The sequence below is a fragment of the Poecilia reticulata genome, linkage group LG19, assembly GCF_000633615.1.
Source record: "Poecilia reticulata strain Guanapo linkage group LG19, Guppy_female_1.0+MT, whole genome shotgun sequence".
Lineage (NCBI taxonomy): Eukaryota > Metazoa > Chordata > Actinopteri > Cyprinodontiformes > Poeciliidae > Poecilia > Poecilia reticulata.
Genome location: NC_024349.1, coordinates 3993931 through 4009574, shown reverse-complemented (window position 1 = coordinate 4009574; position 15644 = coordinate 3993931). Strand labels below are relative to the sequence as shown.

The 15644-nt window shown below is 41.1% G+C and overlaps 1 protein-coding gene across 7 annotated transcripts in view; it reads left to right on the top strand.

Annotated features, from left to right (window-relative positions):
• Nucleotides 1-157: 157 nt before the first annotated feature.
• The window catches only part of LOC103481197 (protein arginine N-methyltransferase 8-B), a 51995-nt gene continuing 36508 nt past the window's right edge, over nt 158-15644 (top strand). For 2 of the 7 annotated variants that reach the window (XR_001777662.1, XM_017310922.1), the window contains exons 1-3: nt 3732-4628; nt 6329-6574; nt 8606-8761. Coding sequence is in view for 6 of the 7 variants with exons in the window: in XM_017310922.1 (XP_017166411.1) it covers nt 4542-4628; nt 6329-6574; nt 8606-8761 (489 nt within the window). In the remaining variant the exon portion in view is untranslated. Of the gene's footprint in view, nt 655-3731; nt 4629-5306; nt 5324-6328; nt 6575-8605; nt 8762-15644 lie in introns of those variants that run through there. The other 5 variants (XM_017310926.1, XM_017310925.1, XM_017310924.1 and 2 more) reach the window with 5 other exon arrangements.

Here is a 15644-nt window from a genome sequence, read left to right as displayed (position 1 = left end):
TCTCTCTCTCTCTGTTTCTCTCTCTCTCTTCCTCTTCCTCTCTCTCTCTGTTTCTCTCTCTCTCTCCCTCTCTCTCTCTCTTCCTCTTCCTCTCTCTCTCTGTTTCTCTCTCTCTCTCTCTCTCTCCCTCTCTCTCTCTCTYCCTCTCTCTCTCTCTCTCTCTCTCTCTCTCTCAGGCAGCAAAGATGAGACTATTTTTAGAAACAATGTTGCGGTGTAGGAATCATTTAAACTGGGTTTAAACCATCGTCTTGTAGCGGATCTGCTGCTTTTTGTCCGGGGATCTTCAGACTCCAGTCTGCGCTCCGGCGGCCATGGGACGAGATGCTGCCGCTCCGCCAAGGCGCTTCTTCCTCTGCTAACTTTTGCGCCATGGAATCCGCCGCACTTTGCAGAACCGGTGGCAGCTTTGCGCTCTGTGGGACTTCACTGACTTTTCCTTTTGTCTTTTTCAGAATGTCAGAATATGTTGAGATGTTTGGAACATCGCTGCGGACCGTCTACCCGTGAGGAACTAAGCTCTGTAAGAGTTGCAAGCTGAAGGTTTTTCTTTCTACTTTGAAGTGCACATTTTCACGGGCTCTTATGGGAATCAGACACTCGTCTCGCTGCATGCTCCTCAGGAGAAAAATGGCGGAGTCTGAGAGCGGTGAGGTAAGTGTCAAAAAAAGGAATTTGATTTTCCTGGGAAGAAACTCGGTTTGTAAAAATCACAGCAGGGAGTTAAAGGCGTGAAGATCCATCCGCTGTGGATGCTGCAGCACCGACTGACTGTCCGGGAGTCAGGCAGGCAGGCAGGCAGTCTGTCTGTCTGTCTGTCTGTCTGTCCAGGCGGAGCTTCAGTCATTAAAGAAATAATTACATCGCATCAGAATTAAGATGCGCTGCAGTGGAAAAGAGACACAACAGCGGGATAAACATCAGCATCAACACGCATTAAAACAATGTGAAGGTCTGAGCAACTCAGGACATCAACAGGACGGGTTGGACCTCCGAACATTCAACAGAACCGTCCGGCTTCAGTCAGTCCGCTGGGAGCTGCGCGCTGTCCAGGGTACTGCGGTACTCTGCGGTGGAGGAGCAGTTTGAGAGGAAGCGGTTTGGTTTAAATGGACCGACAGCGATGATTTCAAAGAGCAGAATTTGCTTTTCTCTGGAAAGAGTTTGGTTACAGGATGTGACCTTCAGCAGCTCTGAGTGATGCCAGTTAAACACTCAGAGGTTACAGACTCGGGTTGCTTCGGTTTTGCATTTTTCATCACTAAAAGTTCAGTTTGACAGATTACAGATGCTTTCTGTGCAGGAATGCTTTTTGCACCAAACCAGAACCAAACAGGGCAGTAATAATAATAATAATAATAATAATAATAATAATAATAATAATAATAATAATAATAATAATAATAATAATAATAATAATAATAATAATATAACACATTTACATTGGTCTGCAACCTTTACAGTTCAAAGAGCCACTAGCAGCTCCAGAACCACATGTTGACAAACCCTGTGATGGGTTAACAAAAAGTAGTGCAAATTATTAAGTGGAAGGAAAACAATACACTTCTTACAAATAAAAATGTTAAAATTACAACATTTGGAAACTCTCAAAGATCTGTTCAAACATCTAAAAATAGAAACAGATGAAGGTGTAGATTGAAATGTGTTAAAAAGGCCTAGTCAAAGTCCAGTCAATCTGAAAGACTGTTAGGTTCTCTCTTTCCAGAAAGAAGAATAGGAAAATAATAAACTGTAATGTTTTCCTTCAGATTCTCAGCTCCTGATACTTTGTGTTGTTAAATTTCAGCAGAGCATGTTGAGCTTTTTGGCTTCAAGGCGACAAAATGAGGGAAATGTGAAGCGATCTGATCACCTCTGTGTGAAAACATCTGAAGAAGCTCAGTCTAAAGCCAGACTGATTTCCATTCTGATCCACAGATCATCATCATTAATCTTGTCAGAATGTCTGTAGTTTTAAATTAGACCGACTTTAACAGGCAGGATGAGATTCTGTGTTGTGTAAGAGAAGGAAGGACAGAACTGCCCTTCTCAGATAACCAGCCTCACCTCTGAGCGCTCAGTCAGAAATAGAAGCATAAATGTGTTTATCTGTTCTGAGGGTCAAAGGCAGATTGTTCCACCTTCCTCTGTCTGTTTCTACAGCTGCTCTCCTCCGGCTCCACTCAACGGGTCGCACCATGAAGCCTCGAAACCACCAGACTCATTAGAGCCTCTGACTCAGCAGACTTCATTTTAAGGAATAGTGACTCTTATCTGGTTATTCTGAATTAATTGGCCTTAAGCTGACTGGTTATCAGTCCTTTTGTTTTCCTTGGATGTCAGAGTTTAATCTGAAACGACACGGCCTCTGAGAAACATTTATGATCCAACATCCAATCGGCTGATTGAAATAGATTGATCACTTTGCTTCAGGCTACAGCCAGGACTCGTATAAAATCTGAATCCAGATCTAATCCCAGGATTCCTCCTGATGAACCGAGAAAAGAAGAGCAGCGGTTCATCCTTCACTTAAACTCAAACCTCTAACCTTTCTGAACAGTTTTAGTTCTGAAACATCTGTCCATGTCTACAGCTTTCACACATTTGATTCATCACTGCTGTCTTCGATTAAAAACGTTCGTTGCTGTGGATGTGATTCCTGAGGTGAGATCAGAGTGACTGCTGTACGCTGAGCGAAGGCTGCGTTCACACAGCCGGTCCTGATGCTCAACTCTGATTTTCTGCTGAAATCAGACTTTTTTTTAAATGGTCGTTCATGAATGATGAAACCACAATCACACTTGTGTGACTGATTAACATCCCCAAAGCGACCCACACGCACAGAAGAAGAAAGTAGACGTCACTCAACAGCGCTCTGTTTACTTCATAAAGATGGCCGCCACCTCTAGATGGATTGTAAAGTTGCTGAGAGTGACAGCATGGTCAGCAGACGGTCAGCAGATGGTCAGCAGACAATGGAAGCTGATGAACAGAAAGCTAGCAGCTAACATAACTGCCTTTAGTGGAGCTGCAGCTTCTGACCCGGTTCTGATCCGGTTCTGTTTGGATGTGGAGTCGGACCAGAAGTGGTCGGTTGGGATGTGATGCGTTCACTGACTCAGACTGCTTTCATCACTTCAGTATTGTCATTTTCAGCCTTTGTTTACGTCCAGATTGACCGTCTGGCTTCAGCTACTGCAGAATTATGATGGAAAAGTCGGATAAAATGCAACATGACGGTTCAGACTACCGGACACAGTTTAGTTCCACATGTGGAAGAAGAAGAGATCAGATATTTGGGGGCAAAAAAATAAATTTTGCTGCAGGAGAAACTGATGCACTTCATAAAATAGATGGCATCATGAAGGAAGAACATTCTGTGAAAATGTCGAAGCAATATCTATAAACATCATCCAGGGATGTAAAGCTTGGACAGAAATCAGGAGTCAGCATGGAGCCAAAATGGCTTCTGGACAATAAAGTCCATGTCTGGAGAGGCCAGCATGGTGGCCTGAGCTCAGCACCAGAGAAAGTTTGAAAGCAGAGCTTAAAAGTGCCATCAGAAACAGGTTAAAATCTTCACTCGAACTGAGATTCTGAAAGTGTCACCAGTTAATCCAGGTTTGCTTCCTAAAGCGCGGGGTGTCCGTTAGATGACCATCAATATCAGGTAGGAACATCAGCCTCTCAGCTGTCGTCATAGTTTAGTGGTTAAAACGGCGCCTGCTCTGAACTCAGCGACCGCTGGGACGAGCAGCGCCATCGTCTGTTTCCCTTTTGGACCAGTTTATTTTATTGTCTACAAAAATAAAATAATTCACTTGTTGCCAACATTTTGGAGGTAATATTGTTTAACAGGTTTGCCAGACAAACTTTAACTGTAAGAATATTGTCAGATTACCAAGTTGCACAGCTTTGCTTCTGCAGCCGAGTGAAGTCTTAAAGTGAAAACGAAATAATGTGGCTTCCATTAAATGAGCAATGAATTAGTTTGCATGATATTATATTTATTGATATGTTTGCAGAGCATGTCAGTCAACATAAGACTGAAAAGACTTAAAATGATCGTCATGCTGGGTGGTAGTACAAATTCTAACTGTTTAGTACAGTCTCCTTTTGAAGTGGGGTGTATTTTAGTGACCTTTTAATGTATTCTTCAATATTCCTTCTTACCATTATGATTTGAAGAGCTCTTAGAGAACTAGAGACATTTTCATATCTGTTTATTTACGTTTGTCGCGTTTTGATCAGGAAACGACAAAGCCACCTAATTTTTTCACAAACATCTGCGTTGAGGACCCCGTTTGACTGTCACTAGTTAATCTTAATGCGGCTCGTTCTGTTTTTAAATTTAATTTCCCTTCGTCAACAGCTTGCTAACTGTTTCCCAGTAGAGAGCACACGGACATATACTGTAGATATGGCTCATAATCTGTTGGTGGTATCCGACAGTAATGTAGGAACGTTTATTATTATAATTTCGGCTTGTCAGTTTGGATATCACCACCACCAACATTAGCTGTTAACTTTATATCATTTAGATGAGATTTTATTACAGTACAACTTATCGACATTACTTGATATTCCTTTCTATTTGGACACATAAACACCACAAGCAACACCATCAGGTATGTGAGTTAAATTTTATTAAATATGATGAAGACAGCATTGTTTAGCGACACTAACTGTGGGTAGTAAGTGTCGCTGAACAATGCGACACTTACTGTTTACCTTTTGCTTACCTGTAATGTAAGCAACTCACATAACAGGTACTTGAGAGTCAATTCCAGTGCTGGTTACAAAAAGCAGAAACTATCTACTTAGGTTTACATTGCGGCTATTTATGAGTTAGAATAAATGTATTTTGGTGAACCTGAACGTGAATGAGATTGTGTTATTCATTGATCTGGTTATGCTCAAATGCGGGGTTTTCGAAGCGCAATGAATGCTGTTCTTTAGAAATTTGTTTTGAAACATAATTTTCACATGCAAAATTAAACATATTTGCGTCAAATGGGATTTATAGTAAAGTTTTGCAAACGGTTTTTTCACGCAAGAAGCATTTTACAACAGGCATCGACACAGCCACCTACAATTTGGAAACATCTGCGGTGCGCATAGGTTTCAACCAGTTGATTTAGCCACCAGTTGATCTATAACACCGGCTGCTAATGAGGCAATGAAGCTTCAAGCTGCTTCACCACGTAGAGACCAAGCAGGCTGTGGATATAAGCAACACTTCAGGTGTCATTGTCTCTCGTCACTCCCAGATGGGACCGTCTGGTTGCAGAAAAACAAGCTCAGGGCTCCGTTAGTCATTATCGTGAGTAAAATTTTCACGGCGCATCTGTATCTTATTTTGACGGGATATGTAAACGTTACCATAGCGACCAGAGTCAGAGAGCGTTTGGGCAGTGGTCGAGAGGAGATGAGTAGAGCTTGTGAGTCTTAAGTCTGGTTTAGACGGCAAGATTTAAGAATGTCGGCCGATTCTCCAAACCTCTGTGACCACAGAGCTGATAAAAGTCCAACAGGTTCGATCGGTTCGTGTCTCCAGCCACACGGCAGAGGCAACCGAACCGATTCCAGTCACGAACATCCCGATTCCAGAAGAAACTCCACTATACTCCTAACATAGCATACGGGAATTTAGAATGAGATGTAGACGCAATAGTAACAGTTTGTGGAGTCGTTTTAAGAGATAAAAGACGTAACAAAAAGAAAAGGCGGTGGATAAAAGACGACGGGAGCAGCCGCTCTATTTGCTGCACTATGATTTGGAGGTGAATGTTTTTTCATAGTTAACATTTTTAACTGAATAAACTTAAACATATAATAGCGACTTTTACATATAATAAACATTTCCACATATCATCTCCAATATCCACCGGACTCTCAGCTGCGCGATATGTCAGCTGTTTGGGATTCCCCTCTGTTCTGACGTCACCGCGCTTTCTGATTGGCTACCTGTCACATTCAGCAGGTTTTATTCTAGTTCCCAGTCAGGGAAAAACCCACAGGCTGCAATAAAAACGCTAAGACAACCCAAACTGGGTATATTCAGGATTTAGCGGGAACACCAACATGCCTTATCTGACTGTTCAATATGCAGGACGCTCTGCAGCCATGATGGAGGATGCTCTGCCATGATGCAGGACGTCCTCCATCATGGCTGCAGAACGTCCTTCCTGCTGCAGACTGACTCACTGCAGGGCAGCTGTTTCTGTTCCTCTCAGTACTTTATGAACTCATCAAAAGGTTGTCTGTTGAAGGAAAACTTGATCTCCGTCTTGAAGAGACGTTTGTCTTCTTCTCTTCTTTTTTAAAGCAGCCTCAGTCCCAGCCGCGACCCGTCCACATTATTCCGTCTCAGTCAGCGCAGCCGACCTCGCTGCCCAAGCCCGTGCCTTCTGTCCAGCCCGCGTCTCGGCCCGCTCTGCCGCCTCACACCCCCCACGCCGCCGGCCTGCCCAGCTGCCCCGGCCGGGGCAAGATGGCCAAGTTCCTCAACGCAGACGAGATGACGTCACGCGACTACTACTTTGACTCGTACGCCCACTTTGGGATTCACGAGGTAAATCGTGGTTAATCACAGTTAATTCATAATTTGTCTAGGGACTGAACACTGTTTCACAGTTTTGCATCGACTTGGGTTACTCATGAAATTTGTTTTGATGATCTGAAACATTTAAGTTTGGCAAAAAGGCAAAAACAGAAGAACTCTGACTGCTCTTCCTTGGCCTGTAGAAGCTGAAACAGAGATGAGCTTTCATTAAAAACTGCACAACGTTTCCTCAGCCAGTGGCTCTTCATACTGTAAATACATAGAAAAGGGAATTCACAAATCGGTTGAATTTCTGCACACATTTAAGGAACTAACAGCTTTAGAGTGCCTTGACTCAGACATGACCATCCAGTCCAGCAGATGTAGCAGCTGCAACCGTTTCTGCATCAGTTGTTCTGGCTGCAGCCACAGATGCATCAGAGCAGCATTTCTAAACCAACAAACCTCATGGATTTTAATGGTGCTACAGTAAGAGTGCAGAATGAGTCAGCACTTTAATCACTTTTCTATTATTGGAGAAAAAAGGCAACAATGGGAATTGAAATATGCAGTAAAATATCTTCGTGTTCAGAATAAATATTCACTCTACTAATTCCTAATGTATCAAATAAGGAAATATTTGATGGCTTTTTTATTAAACTGTAGTTTTTCTATAATGTATGCAACACTACACACTTTTCAGATCACTTTTTCTCTTGTTTTTTTTATCTTCCATCTAAATTACAACCAGCTTTTATCAGATAATCTCATGTACATGAAATCCTTCTGATGCAAACAGAACTATCAGAAACCAATACAGTTTGCAGAAATTCATGCATCATGTTTAGTTCCTTTGTGGGAAACTTCAGACAAATCATTTCAGCTCCAGTTATTTTATTAGTAGCTCTGGTTTTGGTGCAAAGGGTTGTGAATCGGATGAAGCCCAAACTTCAGTTTTCACATTTAAACCTCAAAAATACAGCGAGAGCAAAAGTTTTGAGTCATTTTAGTTTTGGCATCACTTTCCTCCTCAATGCCTTAAAATATTATTGAACCAAAGTTTCTGTTTGCTTTATTTTAGTCCAGTTTCTGTTCACCTGCTACAGAACTGCAGCAGCTGCACATTAAAGCTTTCGCATATTTTATAACAAATATAAAGAAATCAAATCTGAAATCAAGAAATGCAAACAAAAATACCTTAAACCTGCTTTGCATGCTCAATAATACATGATGTTTCTGCAGATAAGACCTTTTCATTCCTTATTTAGGAGTAGTTATGTGTCTCTGCTGCGCTGCAGAGTTACATAAATCCATAACTGTGTGATTTCTTCTTAAGGCCAGTCTCCAGACTGCTTCTGCTCCTCCTCTTTAATGTTCAGAAGCTTTTAACTCAGACCTTTATGTCATGGAGGGTTTTAGAGATGGCTGAGGTTATGATAGCTCAGCCTCTTCAAAAGGCCACAAATCTTAACCTTTCCTCTAACAAGCTCTTCCTGAGAGCTGCAGCACCTCAGACAGTCTGAGCTGAGATCCATACAAACTTCCACATTTGATGAAAAAGGATAAAAAAGCAGAATTATTTCTAAAACAGATAAAGCAGTCAAACCTTATTCATTATAATCACATATTTCTCTCTCTCTGAGCTCATATCTTCTTCTTTTAGCTCATATTCTTTCCTCAAATTGAAACCAGGAAGTTGTGAAGGGAGTAAAAATAAAAATATGTTCCCATTGTGACCTGTGAGATGAATTTTTTATATTTCAGGAATGTAGGTCAGGCATATTTTTGTCACTTTTGCACATTCTCCTCACATCGGCGTTGTTTGAAACACAAAGGCTGAACCTGCTGGCACACAGCGCATCCAGACATTAAATATGGATTTAAATGAAGAGCACAGCTGAGAGGAAACAGGGGAGATTAGCTGAAAGCTGTGCATTATTCCTCACTGCTCCACTGTATGATATGGCAGCAAAGCCAGACTCCAAACAGCCAGTCAGAGCCAAGCTTTCACTCGTAAAGGTTTGGAAACATTCCTGATCCTGACGGTTTGGTTCAATTCAGGAAATGCTGAAGGATGAGGTGAGGACGCTCACCTACAGGAACTCCATGTATCACAACAAGCACATCTTCAAGGACAAAGTGGTTCTGGATGTGGGAAGTGGGACGGGGATCCTGTCCATGTTCGCCGCCAAGGCTGGAGCGAAGCACGTCTACGGGGTAAGAGGCGAGTTTCCAGCTCTGTTCAGATTATCCATCCATTTATTTTCTAGCACCCTTGTCCCTCAGTCGGGTCGGGACTGTTCAGATTAACAGCCAACAAAACATTTCTAATTAAAAAAATTATTTCTACTTGGAAAATAATGTACGAGTGGTTAAAGTAGTAAAAGAAAATCAGAACCCCTCAGTTTGGTCATTCCTTCAGTGAACCAGCAGGAGGCGCTGTAGAGTAAAGTCCACGATTTTCTGTCCCTCATGTCAGCAGAGGAAGAACACAGATTATTTAAAGGATTTCCAGCCTTTATTTGTTTTATTTTGTGACTATGGCTTAGAGAATAATAAAAAATAATAATACTTAAAAAAAAATAAAAAATTTTGTGTCTCAGAAAATTGTAGTATTTCCTAAAATAAATAAACATGATATTTTAAACAATTGTTAGGTTTATGAACATGACCTGGGCTCATTTTGCATGAATTCCTGCATCAATGCGGCGTGGCACGGAGGAACTCTGACTCCAGACCAACAGGATGATCGATACGGATCAGTCGACCCGAATCCTGAACCAGGAAACATCAAACCTGCTGATTCTGAGGCAGGGAGTCAAATCTTTGATCTCTAATCACTTTTCACCTGTTTATGCAGTAAAAGTTCGAGGTTTTGCAAGAAAAACAATTTTCTACTTTATTTCTTTCTATAAAATCAGAACAATATAATTTAGTTCATATTTAGATTTGAGGAAGAAGATGAAGAGTTTCCAGATCATTTGCATGAAAGAACATACAAATTATGAAAATAATTTTCCCCTTTTTAAATCCGGTTGTTGTGAGTTGAACCTGCTGTGTCAGACTTTGTTGCACTTTTGAAACGTTCCTCTGATGTGCAGCTGATAGGAGTGCAGACTGCAGCAGGTTGTGATCCGCTCTGCTGTTCTGTTCTGTTCTGGAGCAGAAGTAATTTGGACCCAAGGCATGTCTGAGAATAAACGCAGCATGCTCTCCCCTGGCTGGAGATGATCATGTGGAGCTTATTTTTGACTCCACTTCTATCCACAAGCTTCAGGGAAGATGTGATTAAGTCGGGTTTTTCTGAGCTGCTGGTTGACATTCTGCCGTTTGTGTGACTTCACCTCCAGCCTGCTGTTTGTTTGCCTTCTCCATCCAACTATCTCTTTGGGTTTCTCATCTCTCCATCCTTGTCTTTCGCCTCCAGTTGATGCACTTTGATGCTTTTCACATTTGCTGTCCCTCCTCCATGTTTCTGCGTTTATCGACACCTAGAAAGTTCAGACTTCAGAGATGAGTTCAGCTTTAACTGGGAGGATGTGGACTTTACCGCCAAGCTGTCTGCATGTCGATGCATTGAATCTGTAATGGTGCTGACATGTTTTAACTGCATCGGTTCTGTGAATCACTCCGTTGAGCTCTGAGAGCAGAGGGACAGAAATGACGGTTTTTAAAAACACTCTGCCAGTCGAGTCTTCATAAAATCTCAGGAATAAAAGGTTTTTTTATGTGTTGCATTTCCAAAAAACCCCCAACTAATTCTTGTTCCTGATAACCCTCAAACCTGTTTTCATCAATCAGTTATTGACACTGACAGAACTGCTGCACAAACTTCAAAATAAGAGCATGAATATAAACATCTAATTGAAGAGTTTTAACCATCAATAACATCGAACTTCATTCACCTGAAAGTTCATAAAACAGCCAAGAAAATTAGTGCTTTAGAGTTTATCTGGAATAATTTACTTAGGGAAACTAAGTGTGCTAAACAAAATGTCGCTCTGCTATTAGCACACTAGCAGAAGTGTGCCCACTGCTGTATTGAAGTTATGTTCTATGAAATCAAATCTGTGAATTTTCCACAAATAATTCAGTCATGTTCCAAATAGATTAATCCATAAATACTGATGTGGATCTGCTGTGTTTCCTGGATTTGTCACTTTTGTCTTCAAGTCTCTGAAAAAAAACAAGGATTTGGAACAAAAGGAAACTTTAAAGTATTAAGTTGAACCTAATCATTTATGCTGAAACACAGCAAACACAACGTTCACCTTAATGAACTTTATTCAGACGAGTCAAAGGTCAGCAGCGCAGACAGAGGGGAACAGAATTAGAAACGCGCCGAGGCCTGCAGAGGAGCCTGCAGGACCGACGGCGGTGACAGAGACTCTTCCTGGCACTCAGTGGATGTGTGAAAAGAATCAATGCCTCAGTTTTCCCAACGAAGTGTGATCCTAATGGATTCATGGCGGATGGCGCCGCTGCACTGAACCAGAGAGAAACGAGGAATTACTCAGAAGGTTTCTGGCATTCTGGAGTTTATTATCACAGAAACACACACACACACACACACACGCCTAGAAGCACACACACACCTGGAGCACGCCTCATGCATTCCCGATTATTAATGCAGCTGTAGTTTATTTAGCACCAGAAACTTTCTGAACCGTCCTTGGCTAATTGCCACCCGAGGGTCCAGCAGCGCTGCTTCAAGAACGGCGTCCTGATGTCCGCTCACTGGCTCAGAGGAAAACTGATGATCTCTGGTAAAAACAGAGGCTCGAGTTTCAGCTTCATTTATTCTCCATCCGACTGCACTAAAATCAGAACCAGCCCAGGATGGAATGTCTAATATCTCCATTCCTCAGAGTTTGTTGCATGTGAAGCATCAGAGCTGTGCAGCCGAGCGCCTTTCATTTGACATCCGTTTGACTGAGTCCCAGCTTGACTTCCTCATTTTATGGACCAGAACTTTTATGGTTCACTTCAGAATCTTTTGGGTCAACGTGACCAGAAATATTAAGTCTTTGTGTATTTCACTAATAAAAAGCCCTGACGTAAATAGAGCAGATGATGAAACAACTAATCTGAAAAATATGTTTGGCATTTTTAAAAGTTTCATCTTAAGAACTGCTTAGTAACGTTTTACCAGCACTTTTAGGTTACACAAAACTGACCATGGCCCGGTCCCAATGCTCAGTGTGCAGCATTGTCTGTTTGAGCTGGTTTTTACAGCACTGTATGACAGTGTTGTAGTACTCGAAGTCGGTCTTGGTCTCGAGACAATTTTTTGATGGTCTCGGTCTCGTCTCGGACTCGACCGCATTTGGTCTCAGTCTTGTCTCGGTCTCGGGCGTTGAGGACTCGGCATTTTATTTCAAGACCAGTCAAGACCGCAACTGTGAAAATATCCCTAAATGTACAGCCTACTGTCCAGTTTATTTGCCAACATCTTTGTTTTCAGTGGATGCAAAACGCACCTCCCCACTTTTCACTCGCATGCGGCGCTGAGACATGCGCAGTGGTTTCCTCTCAGCGGCAGAGGATGTCTGTCTAATCGTCAGTAATATAATAGCGCAGCATAAATCATAAGAAATCCGATGGCCACAGCTAACTCAGCAGCGCTTCGCTTTCACAGACGGTGGGGACAACGTCTAACTTTTTTTCGTCACTTAGAAAAGAAGCTCAAAGAAAGGTAAGCTCCGTCGACGTTATATTAGCAAAGCTAGCTGTACAGAGACACCTAAGCATTTGTGATGAAAAAAAGTCACTCACTGCGCTGAATTATTGTGTGGAGGTGTTGACTGACTTGTATATATGGGACAACGCTGTGACCAAAAGTCTGCAATATCAGAGGAGTTGTCAGTTCACCATACGCAACAAGTTATGACAAGAATAAGTCATTAAATTGTTTTCAGTGATATAGATATACATGCGTTGTCGTGGTTTCAACGTGTATTTAAAGCAGTGGTTCCCAAACTTTTTCTCCTGGGCCCCCCAGTGGTTTCCAAACTATTTCTATGACTTACAAATAACTGGTTGAACGACGTGTGTGGGGGTGGATTCTTAGAGACTCCCTGTTCTACTCAGCCCCGGCTCCAGACAAGCAAGGGGGGGAGAGAATCAACATTTTTGGGGACAAAATTAATTATAGCTGAACATAGACAACAACACCAGTAGCCTACAAGCTACTTGGTAAGTTTAAGGTGCTGTATTGATATTAGCTATTTATTTTTTAGCTAACTTTACCTGCATCCAACAGCTTTACTCATCTCAGAACTGTGAAAAGTTCTTTGCGGTTTGCTGCCATGATTCTAACACACCTGCGTAGCTCTGCACAGCAGCAGCAGGTCTCCTTCGCTGCCACAAAGGTCTAAATCCAGCGCGAGCATTGTAGCGCTCATGTTGCATTTAAAGGCGGCTCGGAAAAAAAGGTTACGACATGTTAACAACGGATCAAACAGTTTTAACTGCTGATAAAAGTCACAGAGGACACAGATATGGGAAGTGAAGAAGCCCTTACTGTATCAAACTAACAGAGGAATAACAGAGAGTTGGCAATTCCACGGTAAAAACCCAGCACATACAGCGTTCCTGTTTTTTTTTTTTTTCATCCAGACGGCTTCCCTCGCCCCCCCTGAAATGGCATGGCGCCCCCTCTAGGGGGCGCGCCCTACAGTTTGGGAACCTCTGATTTAAAGCAAGGTCTGGCTGCAGCTGCAGTCAACTACAACACACACACCGTGTAAAACTCATTAACCTACTTAACCGCTAAGTCAGGATGCCATACAACTGTTAATAACAAAGTGTATGATTATCTACATCATGATTCTATATTGCTGATTAAATAAAATCATATGGTAATGACGTGTCTGACAGATATGGCAGTGAGTTTGTGCTAAGCGTATGCTGACCTGACAATACCGTTCTTTGTTCTTGTAATGCTCTGCGTACACAGCAATAGATATCATTATTTTATTTAATTATGTACATTGATATTTTTTTAAATTAACGAATAAATAAAACACAAGAACGAAAGAGCATGCAGATTGCTCTTCGATTGTTTTTGTTCAAAGTGGCAGCTGTAATGTCTGCCATGGCAGACTGCCTGGCTTCATATAGCGGGAGAGAACAGTCACGGTGAGCTCCTTCTGTTTGGTTACTTCTTGCTTGGTGCTCCTTGGTCAGTGTTCATAGTTGAGCGTTATTTACTGTCATGGCATTGCCTCGATTGCTATATTGAGGCAATGCCATGCCTCAATATAGCCTCAATTGCTATATTAAATGGTGCAGACAGTGGTGGTTTCTGACATGAGCAATATGGGCGCCCAGGGCGTTATGTTTTTAGGGATGGCACGATAATTAATAAATCTAACCATAGAAGCTAAGCTTCTATGGTTAGATTTATTATTAATAACTCCATGGTTATATTTATTAAGTATTTAATATCTAGGTGTTTTTATGGGAATATTGATCTTTCAGATCAATTTGAGAAGCAATTTTGATCAAATTTCTCATTTTGTCTCGTCAGTTTGCGCGGGCCGCTGGTCTTGGTCTTGACTCGGTCTCTACTTCCCTCGGTCTTGGTCTTGACTTGGTCTCGGACCCTAAAGGTCTTGGTCTTGTCTTGGTCTCGGGTTAGGTGGTCTTGACCACAACACTGCTGTATGAACATCTGGCTAATGACTGCTGACACCAGCTAACATAGATAAGATCCAGCTTTTAAATGGGTCAAAACTGAAAAGTTTCCATGAAGTATTTCTTCGTAAACAAAGAAACGGGCTGCTGAAGGTATTGCCTAGTTTTCTGTATATAAAATGGTCTGTACTTTAGTCATTTCCCCATTAGCACACAAACTACTGGAAATAAGCGACGGCTGTCCTCAGGTAGTCTGAAAGAGGCGAGACCAGTATGCAATGAGCACAAGAAAAATACTTACAAATAGTTACCTTACTTAACAGATTCATTTACTGTTAGCCTAAATGCTACATCATGTTGGCTAACATCAGCTTTGTTTAATTGGGACAAAAAAGCTAAGATTAACTTACTCAATGGACTGAGTTAATGTTTTTCAACATGGTATATGCTACCGTACTGCAACATGGTAAGCTAACATTAGATTTTTACCTAAAAACTAAACCTCTCTTATTTAAAGGGTTAAGTCGTGTTAACCAACATGATAGACATTTAAGCTGTTTTCTTTTTGACTAATGTTTATACATTCTTATTACTGCACTATGGGTTAAAAGTTGTTGCTCTCTTTAATCCTAAAATTATTCAATATATATTAAACTTTACCTTTGTAACCAGGATTCTGCTCTTGAACTCATATTTCTGCAAATTTCAGCAGCTTCAGTGTTCAGCACTCACTGCATTTTCAAAGGAAATGCAAGTGATCAAGTGACTTTGTAAGGACTTAATCAAACATGTATCTATATGTGTAGAGATTAAATTAGTTTCAATTTAAAAAAAGATAGTGATCTTTAATAGAAAACAGCCACAGCATAAAATAGAACAATTATACAACTAAGACAAGCAACACACCAAGTTATTGGAGACAATAATCACACTTTGTACAATCAATAACGGAAAATATGTTCATATTGAATATTGCATTTTCTAAGTAAGAGGGCAGGTTAATTTATTTGAAAAGATTTTCCATAGAATGATAAATATAATTGGAAACAATTATATTGTTATTTTTTGCAACAGCACATTTTATTTTGGATTAAAATTGTATTAAAGTAAATCTCCTTCGCCCGACTCGTTCTCTCAATTCAGAGTAATACAAATCAATCCTTCAAGTTCATATTSTACATCTCTAAGTATCCAAATGTCGAGAACCAAATGATGACACTTCACAAATTAGAAAATTAAACCATTTCCCCACTTTATAGACAAGAAAACCTTCCAGTGTAAAACTCCAGTTTTCATCTAAACTTTTATAATGAACCTCAACACAGGAAAATAGTTCTACAGCCCTTCACCTGTGTGAATCACCATGTGCCGAGCTAAACTAACTTTGTGACGAAAACCTTTTCCACAGTTCCCACATAAAAACGGCTTTTCATCAGTGTGAAGAATCATGTGCCGAGTTAAA